Source organism: Fulmarus glacialis, unplaced genomic scaffold, assembly GCF_000690835.1.
Source record: "Fulmarus glacialis isolate BGI_N327 unplaced genomic scaffold, ASM69083v1 scaffold4436, whole genome shotgun sequence".
In the NCBI taxonomy this organism is placed as follows: Eukaryota; Metazoa; Chordata; class Aves; order Procellariiformes; family Procellariidae; genus Fulmarus; species Fulmarus glacialis.
Genome location: NW_009219879.1, coordinates 723 through 16154, shown reverse-complemented (window position 1 = coordinate 16154; position 15432 = coordinate 723). Strand labels below are relative to the sequence as shown.

At 43.4% G+C, this 15432-nt stretch overlaps 1 protein-coding gene across 1 annotated transcript in view; it reads right to left on the bottom strand.

Moving 5' to 3' along the window:
- SVEP1 (sushi, von Willebrand factor type A, EGF and pentraxin domain containing 1) overlaps positions 1 to 15181 on the bottom strand; it is a gene marked incomplete at its 5' end in the record, with an annotated part of 36694 nt that extends 21513 nt beyond the window's left edge. The window contains 9 exons of the mRNA XM_009580534.1: positions 549 to 704; positions 1795 to 2020; positions 3229 to 6008; positions 7401 to 8073; positions 9982 to 10149; positions 12060 to 12251; positions 12565 to 12649; positions 14091 to 14267; positions 15062 to 15181. Of these exons, the coding sequence (XP_009578829.1) occupies positions 549 to 704; positions 1795 to 2020; positions 3229 to 6008; positions 7401 to 8073; positions 9982 to 10149; positions 12060 to 12251; positions 12565 to 12649; positions 14091 to 14267; positions 15062 to 15181 (4577 nt within the window). The remainder of the gene's footprint in view (positions 1 to 548; positions 705 to 1794; positions 2021 to 3228; positions 6009 to 7400; positions 8074 to 9981; positions 10150 to 12059; positions 12252 to 12564; positions 12650 to 14090; positions 14268 to 15061) is intronic.
- Positions 15182 to 15432: the final 251 nt, after the last annotated feature.

Here is a 15432-nt window from a genome sequence, read left to right as displayed (position 1 = left end):
TTCCCTTACTAAAACAAGAGATATCACTTTCATACCATCTAGCAATGTCATAGAACTGAGGACAGTGGATCTTATCAGGAACTTTGAGTCTGAAAGGCACACTGCAGCAGACATAATGCTTGGGACATTACGAAATCGAGGGAAGAATGCAATCTAACTCTGGCGAGAGAACCCGTTCAAGAAAGCAATACATGAGAATTTAACTCTTCCATGATTTATGATCACAAGCATATATAATGCTGTATTTGCAGAGGGCTGAAACAACCTTCAGTTAAAAAACCAAACAACACTGAAAGGTATCTGCTGAACACATCTCTGAACGAGATGCTTACATTTGCTTCAGTTACACCCTTAAGTCATTCAAGGACTATCCCAGACATACCAGGAGCATTCTACAGACAATAACAACAATAGCAGATATCCAACTTCTATGGCAGTTAAGGGAATATATCAATATGGACCAGACATAACACATTCTCACAGTCATCACATCAGAACTGAAAATGACAACTACAGGTTTAGAGTGCTGGAGATTTGAGCTTGCTTACCTGTAATTCATAGCCAGAATCACATTGATAAAGAACCACATCTTTGTAATTGTATCTAGTGCCAACCACAAATCCATGCTCTGGAGACTCTGGAGTCCCACAGGACACAGGAATGCAGATGTCATCAGAAAACGGTGGCACCCAAATACCACTCTCCTGAAAAATAAATGTAATTAAAAGTGTGAAGGTACCACTTCATATGCTTAATTCATATCTAATGAAAAAGGTAGGAAAATCATAATAGAAGCATCCAATGACTGTGGGTGTACAGATGTGGTTAATGTAATATTATCTGTGCAATCCTTAATAAAACTCAGTAATTTAAGTAATACTTTTAAGATGTCAACATAGACTGGAGCTCAGCTTTGGCAGGAATGTTCAGCTTAGACTCACAGGATAGAAGGAACAAAAAGTAAATGAGGAAATAGAAGCTTGGAAAAGCAAGCTCACTTGTACACGGTCACCTAGTAGCTTGGGGAACACATCAGGAGAAGAATGAAAACTACAGCTGCCTGATTCCATGTTCTGTACTTCTCTCCTGGCTGAACATCTAACACTATGACTGTTTCAGCTGCTTTCCCAGACTCTCTAGGGGAAGTCCGATAACTGAAGAGACATTCATCAGACACACCTACTCCTACTTCCAAGGTGTTTGAAATAGCAAAATAAGGGGAAAACCTTCCCTTATGAAGTGATGATTCTGCAAAAACACGCATGCTCAGCTTTTCTTATATGAACAGACTTACTGACTTTAAAGAGTCTATTTACAAGCTTAAGTCAAGGTTGTCCACAGCTAATGTGACAAGGTTGCTAGCAGAACTATGAGAATCCTCTTTAACATACAGAGGATTCAAGTTTCTACAGCTGCACAGTGGATTAAAATGTGTGCTGTCTGTTATTCTGGAGAAAAAGAGCTCTGCACACAATCCTCAAAACACATTAGAAATCTTGGACATAATTTTTTAAAATCTCGGACCTGATTTATTCCCTGAAATGTGATAAAATGAATGCTTTTCTAAAGGACAGCATTAGTTTTTGATGGAAAAAGAAATCAATAATTTCTAGTTCTGGAAGTCTGTATCTGGAAAACTAATAATTGCTCTTGCTGGGCAACAAGGAAGCATTTTGCAGGACATGCTTTAAATTTTTTTGTTGTGTGCAATTAAGGGCCAAAAGCTAACGAGGGCATGAGGAGGGCTCTTGAATTCAACAAAGCCGGAAAAATAAAACAGTGCAAATAATATACCTTGCACGTAGATGTGCTTGCTCCCACCAGAGTATAGCCTTCTACACATGACAAAGTGATGTTTGTGTTCACAGTGAAGTTGTCCCCAAGTACGATTACATGGGTGATATTTCCTGGGAGGGGACACTTTCTGGGGCAACAGGAAATACTTTGAGGAGACCACTGTCCATCTTCCTGGCACATGCAGACATCCACCTCTGTCACCATTGTGTAGCCTTCTAGGCATCTGCAACACAGGATGAAGACCTCACCACAGAGACACAGCTAGAGCTAACCCATAAATTTCAAAGTCAGATAGTAATTTTTCAGCATTAGTTGTTCATAAGCACACTTTGGGATTTCTCTATTATTTCAAGGTAACCCTGTAAGAAGCATGCCTGGACTGAGTTTATTCTGTTGCAAGAGCTGGAAGCTTCAGACTTCATCTCCAATTGCTTCATGCTGCTGCAGCACCACAATGGAAAGTGAGTTGGTGGCTTTAGTGCTTGGAAGGTACTGAACGCTTTAGTGGAGTTCCTGCAGTGCCCTTCCCTTTGGAAGGAGAGCTTTTCGTTAGGTAAACAGTATGTGAGTGCCAAGCAATTCTAAAGATGATCTCGCTTTCTTCCAAGAACCAAGCCTTAGGCTGACCACAGGCCATTTGCTTAGATATTTAAGGCTGATTCGTGCTGTTCCAGATGGTGCTTCACCAAGAGCAACTCAACTGGCTTGCACAAGTGGGTTCACTTGTAGAAAGGCAGACACAAGCACCCCTTTCATCTTGTTAAAGATGTGTGGAAATGACTGATATTGTTTAATTCATCCACATGCCATCTCCCATTTCTGTCCCATACTATTATTTGCTATTACTGCCAAAAAACCATCTCCCCTTCTGCCAAGGAATTCCTCACCTTGGAGAGAGATCTGCAGTGTGCACACTTCGGGAAATTAACAAAAACCCCTTTCTCTCATATCTGACAAAGGAGTAACTTTGCATCAGCAACATTTACTGACAGTGCAGTGTTGCAGTACAGAAAATGGGACAAGAGGGAGATCAGCCCTTCTGTATTACAACAGACACCTGAAGCAGCACGAAGACGTAAATGGGATGCCAAAAGGGGAGAAAAATTGCACATCCTGCTGACTGTTGCTGCCATCTGCTAAGAAAACCTGAATGTCCAGATCAGTGTTTCAGAGGAGAAGAGGAATGCAAAGGGGAATGGGAAATTAAAGGTGGTGGACGAGTGCAGCCCAACAGGCTGAAATACTTTGCTGGAGTTTTGACAGTGGTCCAAATAGTATTTTATATGTGCATGGGAATGTGGGCTTTGTCAATCTGAGCATGTGATAGTGCATAACTTTTCTTCCAGGACTTTTAAAAACTTGCACTAACTGAGGGTGCATCTTCATTCCTTCAGAGATTTTATGGAAACAGAATGGCAGCAGCATTCTTACCTGTACTGGACCTTGCTCCCATAGGTGTAAGTGTTCCCAAGAACCTCTGCATTTGGGACAGAAGGTGGTGGGCCACAGCTTAACAGCTCACAGCTTGGGTATGGCTTCTTCCAGATACCAGTCTCCACACAAGTCAGTTCTGGACTCCCCTGCATGACAAAACCTGTCAAGCAGGTATAGATTATGGTGTTCTCATCTGCAGAGCTGCTCCCGTTGATAAATGTGTTGGGGATGATGGGTGGAGAGCCGCAGGAAATCTGCCCACAGCGAGGAAACCCAGAACTCCACTTGCCAGCTGCCTCACAAGTGACTTCAGAAGGCCCTAGCAGTTTGAAGCCCTCCAGGCATTGAAACTGGGCACCCTTCCCACAGCTGAAATCTGTACCAAGAACGACCCCATTCGGAATCTGTGGTGTAGGACACAGGCAGGGTAGGCAAGATGGAAGGCTTCCACTCCAGGAACCATTGGACAAACATTGCCGTAAAGGATTGCCATGCAGCTCATAACCAGGGAAGCACACATACTGGGCAAATTCCCCGTAGGTAAAGCCTGAGCCATTCAGAAAGCCATGGGAGATGTCTTCAGGAGGTCCACAAATGACTGGCTCACAGTGTGGAGCTTCTGAATCCCAGGTACCATCACTCTGACAGGTAAGTGTAGACACTCCTTGCAGGCTATATCCTTCATTGCAGTGATAGTGCACTTCTTTCTTAAAGCCAAAATCTGAGCCACTAGTTCTCCCATTGGGAAGAGGCAGTGGCACAGGGCAGGTCACGGCTTTGCAAACTGGAGCGATTCCACTCCAGCTTCCATTTGCAAGGCAGACTCTACTCCTGTCCCCATCTAACAGGAAACCTTCGTTGCAGCTGTACTCTGTATGTCTCCGGAACGTGTACTCCTCTCCAGTCACCTGACCGTTCTCCAAAACTGGTGGTGGGCTGCAGGAAACAGGAATGCAAATTGGTTCACTGCCATCCCATTTCTGGTTCTCTTGGCATCTCCTCTCTGTGGGGCCATTTAACTGGTATCCAGGATCACACTCATAATAGACAACACTCCCATAAGTGTAGTTTTCCCCTCTTATGTTCCCATTCATAAGCTCGTTAGGTGAGTTGCACGTTATGGCTTTGCAGTATGGAGCAGTGTTACTCCACTGCCGACTTGGCAAACATAGCCGTGTGTCGGAGCCAACAAGTGTGAACCCTGGCTTACAGGTGTACTGCACCGCACTACCAAGCGTGTTCTCAGTGAAATGTAAAAAACCATTCTCTGGGGGTAACAGCAAGGTGCACTCTATTGAAACGCAGGCAGGTGCAGTGCCATTCCAAGCCCCATCTTCTTGGCAAGCTAGAACAGGGTTTCCCAGCAGCTCGTAGCCAGAGTAACATGTGTATAAAATGATAGTTCCAAATAAGAAAGTGGTGAGCTGCATTGCACTTTCCTCCTTCAAGGAACTTTTGAAGTCTTTCAAACCGTCAGCCGGTAACATATGCGAAAGGGAGGGACTCTCTGTAACACTCTCCCGGTCAGAACGTCTTTCCCCATGTCTCACCTGCACGTACTCCCCAAAGTCAATGTGAGGAGGCAGGCCACAGTCTGTTGGGAGACAGGTTGGTGTGGAGCTAGACCAGCCTGATTCTTCACAGGTCTGCATGGCAAGGCCAGACAGCTGGAAGCCTGGCACACAGCTGTAAATGACCATGGCCCCATAGCTGTAATCTGCACCCTCCACAAAGCCATTCTCGATGGGCTGAGGTGGCTGGCAATTTATGGCTTTGCAGGAGGGAACCTCTGTACTCCACTCCCCTGTCTCTACGCATCTCAGTGTTTCCTCCCCTTGGAGCTGGAAACCTCTGTCACAGGAATACCTAACAGTCTGCCCATAATGGAAGTTTGTGAATGAGTATCTGCCATTGAGGATCTTCTTAGGCTTTGGGCATTGAATAGGTTTGCAAGCTGGCCTTCCTCCAAGCCACTGGCCATCTTCTCCACAAAGGATAGTTGTGTTCCCCACCAGTTCGAAGCCTGGTTTACATGTATAGAGGGCTGTGCTAAGGAAGGTGAGGCCCTGCACATCAACAATGCCATTCTGGATTTCTTCTGGCTGGGGGCACTCCACAGGAATACATTCTGGCAAAGGCAAGCTCCATGAGCCATCAGCCTGGCATCTGATGGTAGACTCACCCTTCAGTAAAAACCCATCCACGCAGACATATTTCACAGTGCTACCAAAATGAAGAGATGAAGTCAAGGGGTCACCAAAGGGGATGTATGGAGGCGCAGGACACTGTACAACCTTGCAGAAGGGAAAGGAATCATTCCACTGTTGGGAGGGCAAACATTTCAGTACAGAGGAGCCATGCAAAACATAACCCTCCTTGCAGGAGAACTGTACAACACCGACTTGGTAAGTCACTTCCCTTAAGACCAGCTGGTTTTCTGCCAAGGGTGGTTCTGGACATTTTGTTGGCACACACTTTGGGCTTTGCTTTTTGCTCCATTTCCCAGACTTCTGACATGTCCAAGAAACATCTCCAATCAGCTCATAGTCTTCATCACAGAAAAACTCAACTTTGGAGCCCAAATCAAAAGTTTCTCCCTTGAAGTCGCCATGCTGGATGGGTGGTGGTTTTCCACAACTGAGGGGAACACAGTAAGGAGGGGATTCACTGTACCATTGCCGATTGGCTTGGCAGATAAACACTGAGCTCCCAACCAGCTGGTAGCCAGACTCACACTGATAATTTGCCTGATTCTCAAAGAAGCGTCCAGTTGTTTCCTGCAAAACAGATAAGATGAGGACACATCTGAAATGAAGATGCATGACTGGAGCAACAGGAGGCTGATTTCATTTCTTGTGTTCTCTTTGTCTAGCTTCTAGCTGAATCCCAGACAGCAGTAAAGGCTGTCTGCAAAGGAATGAATGCAAATAACTGACACAGAATGTCTTGCCTCAAATGATGCACTCTGCTGTCAGGAAATCTGAGCACCATCAAAAGAAATCAGAAAATTCAAGGCTCAAAAGGTAAAAGCTAGAAAATATTTCCTCTCCTTTCCCCCTTCCTGACCCATGAGGCCAAAAGATGTGTAGATAGGAAGACAGAAAAGAAATGGGTCAGGAAGCTGTCATGAAGTGGCCTATTGTTGTTATGATTCTCTAGCTTACAGCCGTATTCAAGGCTGGAGCCTTCAGATGCACTACTACTAGGAGATGTTTATAAGTGCAACATCTGCAGCTGCAGGGTCTCAAGCAGGCAGCTGAGGAGCCCCTCAAAGGTGCAGCTCTGACTGAGGTATCAAAAAATGTCTCTAACTGGAAGGAATATCTGGAGGAGTGATCCTACCTAAGGAAGACAACACAGAGTGATATGCATTAATTAGAGGATGTATCTGTGTGGGAGTCTGAACAGAAATTGTTGCTATTACTGCTAGAAGCCCATGTAGGAACTTGGATGCAAACTCGCTCCCCCCAGGTTTTAGCTAATGCAGATTCCATGGTGGCTAGATTTAAGGAAGGAGGGGGGATGTTCAGAAGAAAAATGCTTTAAAAATTTGAAGTTAAATCTTTACAATAGTGTTTTTGATCTTCCTTACCACAATATATTACCCTTGAGCATCAAAGCAGAAAACACATTAAGTAGCTGTTACAGGTTTGGGCTGCCACAAGGAGATTCTTAACTTTATTGCATTGTAATTTGATAAGGGAAGGGAAGTTTTGACTTCAGTAAAGAAGTGTGCTTGCATCGAAAGGGGAGAAATTATCCCAAGGTGATTTATCTATTGCAAATGAGATTTTTTTTCACAGCAGTGAAAAGAGCAAGGCTTGTGAACTGGCAACAGTACTTCAAATGTTTCCAGATGGCACTGGAAAGCCACCTATGGACCAAACAAATGAAGAGTAAGACATTAAGGAAATCAATTGATTGTCATCTTGGTCTCCTAACTGAAAACCCACTTTGAGATAGGAAATCCCATGGAAGCGTCCATGTTTTTCAGACACGATTCTGCTGCAAATCCACCCGTTTTTCCCTTTCCTTATTCCATCCAGTCATGTGCTTCCTCAATTTTAACAGGAGAGCAAAACAGAAGAAAGAAAATCCCAACAGTGGCAATTGTGAAGACATATTCAGTTTGCTATGATACCAGGCAGATGAGAAAACTCATTCCGTACCTTAATAAAGCCATTCTCAAGCTGCGGTGGTTCTCCACAGGACACTGGGTGGCATGTGGGCAAACTGCCACTCCAGTTGCCAGTGGCCTCACAGGTCCGCTTTTTCTCTCCCTTGATGTAGAACCCCTTGTTGCAGCTGTAAGCCACCACTGCTCCGAAGCTGTAGTTGGCACCACTGGCATAGCCATTGCTAATGTGGGGAGGCTCTCCGCAGCGAACAGGGATGCACTGGATGCTCAAAGGAGAAGGATTCCACTGGCCCCCTCGAAGGCACTCGATCTTGGCTGAAGTGTTCAGAACAAAGCCTTCCATGCACTTGAAGCTCACAACGGAGCCAGCTGCAAACCTGGCTTTACTAATGGACTCCAGGATGCTGTATGAGACGGTGGATGGCTTTTCACAGAAATCAGCTATGCAGTGGGGCATCTCCCTGCCCTCTGGAGGCACCCACTTCCCTTCTGCATTGCAAAGCAACTGAGAGTTGTCAGCCAGGCTGTAGCCATCCGAGCAAAAGTAATAAGCTGTATCACCAAAGAGGCGGTGGCCACTCTCTGGTGATGCATTTTCCACAAGGGGTGGTTCATCACAGGATACTGCCAGGCACTGCTGGTGGCTCACACTCCACTCGCCGCTGGCTAAGCACTCTATGGTTGCAGGGCCAACTAATGTGTAACTGTGGATAAGGGAACCACATAGGAAGTCAAAAAGACAAGCATTGTCAAATGCCACATACAGTTTCCTGAAGCCCTGCAGTACAGGCTTGCTTGCTAGCACCCCAGAAGAATAGGATCCTTTACAAAAGCTATGATCAACTTCAAAAGGAAAATCTTAAAGCCTACATGTCCACAGGTGAGGTATCACAATGAGGGATATCCTAGCACGTCTCATGTATATTGCTTCTCTCTCGTCTGTCCATCTGATTACCATTCCTGAACTTGCATTTTGGTTGAAACTACTACAACAAACCTAGCATTGTGCTGCAACAGTCCATACAATCCTCAAAGAAATGGTCCCACTGAGAAATTCTTCCCCTTTAGCAGAACTGAATGGAGAAGAGAGATAAAAAGCCCATAAATGGCTTTTGGGTTCCTGTATCAGCCCTATCAATCTATTTTCACACTCGCAAGCAATAAGAAACTCCTTAGTGAGTTACTCAGAGATAGTCTTGCCAATAATGCACATGACAATTTTGTAACAACTTCTTCCTAAAAAAACACTGTAAAAATTTTCATAAAAGCCACTAAAAAAATTAATGCTGAGAAGGAAAAAAAAAATCCTCTTTTACAATGAAATTCTACCACATGATTATTGTCAGTGTAGTTGTATTTCTCTAATCTGTCTCTGGGATGCAGTGAGAGGCATTACTCCATGCTGCTCATCACCCCACTTAAAACCCTGCTGCTTAAATATGCAACAGTATAGTCACAGTACCTGTAACTATCTTCTTCCTTAGTTTTGAAATCTCTGGTGTGCTCTAACAAAAAGCAAAGAAACATACTGCAAATAACTACTGCAAAGTTCCCAGTGAGTCTTTCCAGCTGCAGGCTGGAAACCGGTTGTTCAGATTCTGATGGCAACATCTGTAAAAGTCCTTTGTCTTGTTTGCAGGATTTGTTTTCAAAGCCTCCTGACTGGACTCCAGAAAAAGAGCTTATTATGTGCCAATATGATCCACTCTATTTATTGTCGCAGACAGCTGCGACCCTCTTTAAATGCTGCTATCCTATCCCATTTAAAATGCTTGCACAGGAAAAAGAAGCAGCTTTTAAAATCATAATACAGTCAAGAAAACAGAATAAGGATGCTCTGCTTCAATTATGTTTCAAATAATATTGCAAAGCCAGTTTATAAGAAAAATACTGGCTTATCCATCTACCTTTTTACATCAAGAAGGAGCAGAAAATCCTCCAGTCACTTAGGGCCTGACCTAAGTGACTAAAAGCTCTGCATACCTGCTCTGCCTTTTGGACAGAACAGTTTCAAGAAATTCAATACAACCTTCACAGGTTGTAAAGATAAGCATGTGCAAAGGTTCTTGCAGGATCAGAGTTCAGCATTACGTTCATGCTTGACATCATCAAAATGGAGCCTCATCTTTGATGAAATACGGTCTGAAAAGGTCACTATGCTGAGTAGATAAGAAATCAAAGAAAAATAATGCACCTCAATAAATGAGTCAGAGTTTTAAGGAAGCAGAATTTAGAACACCAGACCAGACAGCTCTCAGAACACACCAAACAGCTTTCTTATAGCCTGAAGAGACATATTCTTTATGATCAGGGCCTTGAGTTTACCACAGAAATACTAGTTCTGTAGTAACTTGAAGGGAGAGGGCTTCCTATTGGTCTATCATTTCCCATGACTCCTCTCCATTCTCCTCTTCTAGAGTGTATACAGCTGCCATGAAACTACTTTAAGACTAACTTGACAGCCCACAAAAAAATCTTCATCACATTTAATTTCCAGAGAGTTAAGACAGAAGCAGTATAAATGAATTAGTGTGCAGTTAGAAAGGACTTGTGAAGCAACACATCAGTTTTACTTGTCCTGACTATTAGCCCAGTAGTGCTAATCTACATACCCTTCCTTACACATGTAAGAGACCGTGCTTCCAAAAGTGAAGTTATTTCCATTGATGACCGCATCTTTGATGGCAGGAGGGGATCCACAAGAGACAATGTTGCAAGCTGGCGGTGTGCTGTTCCAGTTCCCTGAAGATGCACAGACAAGTACAGAAGGTCCCTGAAGGCTGAGACACAAAGATCATTATTAAGGCTGCCATTTCTGGAAAGAGGTGCTTTGCTTCTCACTGACTTCCTGGCCCCAGTGAAACCAAGGGGAGTCTCTCACTGACTTCAGTAGAGGCCAGAATCTCACACACTGTTCATGAAAAAGCACTGCTGATGCTGTCAAAAAAGCTGGTCTTCAAATTATTTTGAAGAGAGAGCTGGTGGAATTCGTGTGGGGCCTCAGACACACATAACTTCTCCTGTAGCTTTGCCCATCTTTGAGCCACAAAAGAAAGTCACAGGGTGCTTAAATATTTATTTAAGCTTAAAGATTTACATGTATGCCATCAACACCATGCCAATCTTGAGACTTGTAACTAGGCCTCAGTCTGAGACCTGATTCACTCAAGGGCTTAAACACTATCTTCCCTCAGAAAACTAAAGGAAATGCTCCAGTTCAGGTTTGTTTACAAAAAGGCATTCAGTTCCTTCAGGAGGTAAAGGATTTTGCTTGAGTGAATGGCCACATACATGTTTGGTATTTATACCAAAATGCATTGGTACACAAGGTGTGTCTCAGTTGTCTAAACAGAAGTATTCAACACCACTCTGAGACGCCCTGGGTGAACCCCCTGGCCTCCAGCTGCTATGTCAGCTGGCTATGGATTCCCAGTAGGTCCTATGTCATATCTGAGAGCCCTACACAGGTCTGTCTGATCCCCTAGAATTTAGTCTCAAATAGTATTAGACCCCTATGTTTAGTTGACTGAAATGAGCTCAGGGGTTAATGGAAGAGAACAACACTGACCTGTAAAGCCCTTACAGATACAGCACAGGCCCTTGTGGGCTCTGCCTACCTGTGGAAATACGTTTAAAACAAAAAGCACGTAAGAGGTGCTTGAAGGAAGACACTGGGTCCACACTTAGGTCCAGAAATAATGCATAAGAGGGACACTGTTTGGGATGGCTTCCCCTGGAGTGGTGACCACAGAAGAGAGCACTTCTCTCACCAAGCTATGCTAGACAGGTAAAGTGAAAGAGTCACAACTGATGTGGTATTTGCTGCCCATATGCCCTAAGTCCATGGTCAAAAAACTCATATTGATAAAAACACTGCCTGGTTTAGTGGGGTACAGATAACCCTACACTGTGGATCTACGACTTTACACTACACTGGACTGCAGCTGAGGTATCCATTTGTACTAACACGATTAAAACATTCACCAAACGAGCACACCTCACCCACCTGCCTGCATCTGGGCAAGGCAACGCTTGCAGCAGGAAAATACAGAAAAAATTCAGACGTAAACAGGTCCATATGAGACTGCTTATGTCAGAGTAAATCTGCTAGAGGTACAAGCAGATATCAGGAGAGGCTGAAACTTGCACTTAAAGCCACATCCTTGGATATAGCATTACCGTATTAATTTTTAATTGCAGCATATTAAAAATTTGTTTCCAATATAATTGCTTACAAATATAAAACAGAATAAAAGAAAGAATAAATAACTACTACAAAGAGTTCAAGGAGTAAATTAGTAACTTCCAGAAGGTTCTTTCACCAAAGGCATTGTAAAACAATAGCAAAAATAGTATCGGGTATGCACTAAAGCTGTAGGGGTATGATAATCTTTAAAGGCAAATGAGAACTTTAAAAAATAATGACAACTATTTTTCTGAATACTCAAGATATGTCTTTGAGCTTGGTAGTAAAATGAAAGCATTGCATATATATATATTGCGAATCCTGAATGACCTTCCTGAACTGCTCCAATTTAGTACCTTCAAGATATAAAGAAGTCTTTTTAAATTCTGGTTTAGTATTTTATCTTTCTGAGCAATGATCCCAGCTTCGTCTCTTTCAGACGTAAGTTAGACCTTCTAACAAGCACACCACCTGGATTTGGCTCAGGAACATTCCTGCGTTTACCTGTATCCATTGTCACAGCTGTATGATACAGAGGAAAGGTAGGTTGTGCCAGTGAGTGTGTATTTTCCATTGCTGATATCCTGTGGGCTAGGACAAGTCACCATTTCACAGGAGGGGGGAGGATGATTCCAAATGCCACTAGCAAGGCACAGAATTTCCTTTTCGCCCACTAAGTTGTATCCATCATTGCATCTGAGTTAGAAGAAAAGAAGTGCTACCAAACACAGAGCCTTTTATGTACAATGTAATCAGCCATCCCTTTTCTCTCTTCATCCACACCTGCACACACCATCTTTCTCTGCAGGGCATAAAGAGGTAGTACTGGAGTAAACATTCAGCTCTGCTAGTGAATAGCCACAGCTATAACCAAATGTCTTTCCATTACTTCAATCCATCTTGCTCCTCTCCTTCATTTCAATCACTCTCTCAATTCAGCCATACTCTCATTTGTTGCCAGATTCTCAATCAATTATAATATAGCACTTCAAACATACTGAATTCCTACCTGTACACCACCTTATTGTGGTATGTAAAATTTGAGCCCAAAATGGCACTGTTCTCTGGAATAACTGGACCACCACAGGATATAGCTTTAAAAAGACAGGATCAAAAGAGAGGTTGATACAACACAAATAAAAAAGAACAGAAAATCAGGATTTGCTTTGCTTTCTCTAAATACGTTTGAAGAGGTGTAAAGCCCTAGGTAACACTGGGTTCTTGAGTAAGCTATAACTGACATTTAGGGCTCTTTACCTGACTTCAATTTACTGAGAAACTGGACTAACTGGAAATAGGTAGTTGGAACTATTCTACAAACCACACACTTGACTGTCAAGAGGACTCCATATCCACCCCTCCCTATGGACAAAGTAATTATTTTTTTGACATCGTTTTTGTCACCCCTTCATTTTATCCTGTTGCTTCACCTCATTAGTTCTGGTTTTCTATAGAATCAATTTCTGCAATTATATCGTGTACATGCACCAGCCTGCCCTCTCTGGTTGCTTTTTATCCACCGAAACATAGTTAATGATCTGCCAGCTGAATATGAGCCAGCAGTGTGCCCAAGTGGCCAAAAAGGCCAACAGCATCCTGGCCTGTATCAGAAATAGTGTGGCCAGCAGGACTAGGGAAGTGATAGTCCCCTTGTACTCAGCACTGGTGAGGCCACACGTCGAATACTATGTTCAGTTTTGGGCCCCTCACTACAAGAAGGACATTGAGGTGCTGGAGCATGTCCAGAGAAGGGCAACGAAGCTGGTGAAGGGTCTGGAGCACAAATCTTACGAGGAGCGGCTGAGGGAACTGCGGTTGTTTAGCCTGGAGAAAAGGAGGCTGAAGGGAGATGACATCACTCTCTACAACTACCTGAAAGGAGGTTGTAGCGAGGTGGGTGTTGGTCTCTTCTCCCAAGTAACAAGCGATAGGACAAGACGAAATGGCCTCAAGTTGCTCCAAGGGAGGTTTAGGTTGGATATTAGGAAAAACTTCTTCATCAAAAGGATTGTCAAGTATTGGAACAGGCTGCCCAGGGAAGTGGTTGAGTCACCATCCCTGGAGGTATTTAAAAGATGTGTAGATGTGGTGCTTAGGGACATGGTTTAGTGGTGGACTTGGCAGTGCGAGGTTAACAGTTGGACTTGATGATCTTAAAGGTCTTTTCCAACCTAAACGATTCTATGATTCTATGATCTTTAAGACATTAAGTTCCCACAAGTTCCTTGAAAATGGGAGGCTGGGTGGAGAAGAAAGACACTTTTAATGCTTGCATTAAAATGAGATGAGTCTATGCCTTTGACACTTCAGAGAATCTGCATAAGACAGTACCACTATGAATATGGCAACTGTTAGAAAAGCTTCAACCGGTGCTTACATCTCTTAAGACATCAGAGACTTCAACACTGAGACCCAGGTCTGCTAGGGCAGCGTTTCATTAGCTGCCGTGTCTCTAAACGCTCTACACTACTACTTTCCCCCTTCCATCTCTCTAACAACACACATTACAATATGCATTCTCCCCAGGAACCACACCTTCACAATATGGTATTGGGTGGCTCCACTCTCCAGACTCCATGCATGTAAGTTTAGTCACTCCCGTCAGCTGAAACCCTTCTTCACAGGAAAACGTTACTTCACTGCCCACACTGTAAGTGTCCCCGTATAAGTGGCCATGCTCTGGATTTCCTGGATTATGGCATTTCACTGGTTCTGAGGAGGAAGAGAGAAACCATCAGTAACATAACTAAGTACCAGGTTATACAAACAAGTTGCAGGAGATATCCTTGGGAATTTTCTGAAAGTAGGAAGGCAGAGCACGTGGAAAACACTCATAAGTAGTTTACAGCCTTACCAGCTTTTCTCTGTTCCATATGTAAGTGACAGGCACTGAAGACTCGTATAAGTAAGCTAATCTTGATATGGAAAAGCCCTCTGTAACTGAGTTTGCATTCACTGTCAGAAGCAAACCCATCTTGCCGTCATTTTTCCCTCTGTGAGGGAAAGCCCATTCCAACATGTCCAGCCCTGAACATGAAATCAGCTCAGCTACCTTTTATCCCAACCTATGCCACTATCTTGTCATCTTCATGCAAAGTTACCTTACTTAATGTTTCCACAGGCAGCTCAAGCCCTACTCAGATGCCTGTATTCAAATATTTCTTCACTGCACAGCTCTTGCTCTGAGAAGTGACACTTGGTGGCATGCGGCCTTCCCAGGTCTTCAGCACATGTGCTCCATGCACAAGAGGATTTTGCATGTGTGTATGTCTCAGAGCAGAATCCCAATGACAGCTGTCTCCACAAGGCGAGGTGAGTTCTCAAGAAACAAAAGGAGACACTTCATCACAGCCTCATTCAGGCCAAAGTGACCTGGAGATGAGAGCACGCCTGCGCTGTCCCTCCCTAGATATCAATTACTGGCAACTATCTTCCATAGTGGGAGGCAAGATACTCGCATATACAGAACCTTCGAAAGGCTAGCCTGATGTTTTTTTTTCCCATACCTGCACATTTTTTACCATCTCCTGTGTAAGGAGGGATGCAAGTGCAAACATAGGATCCATTTGTGTTGAGACAAGATGCATGCTCATTGCAATCTGATCCAACAGCACATTCATCAACATCTACAAAAACAAAAACACAAAAAAGATGTCTCTAGGGTGGTATTTGTAATAAGCATCTGCTTTAAATTTCTGTCTCATTAACTGTCAAGAGGAATCGCTTTAATTAGTATAATTAAAAATCACTCTTACTTCAATCACATTTTTGATGCACTAGTAAATATATTTAATATTTAAATTAATTGCTTTCTATATAATTTAATATACAATATTGTGAAATGTGATAAAATCAGAGACAATTCCTATTAACCTTC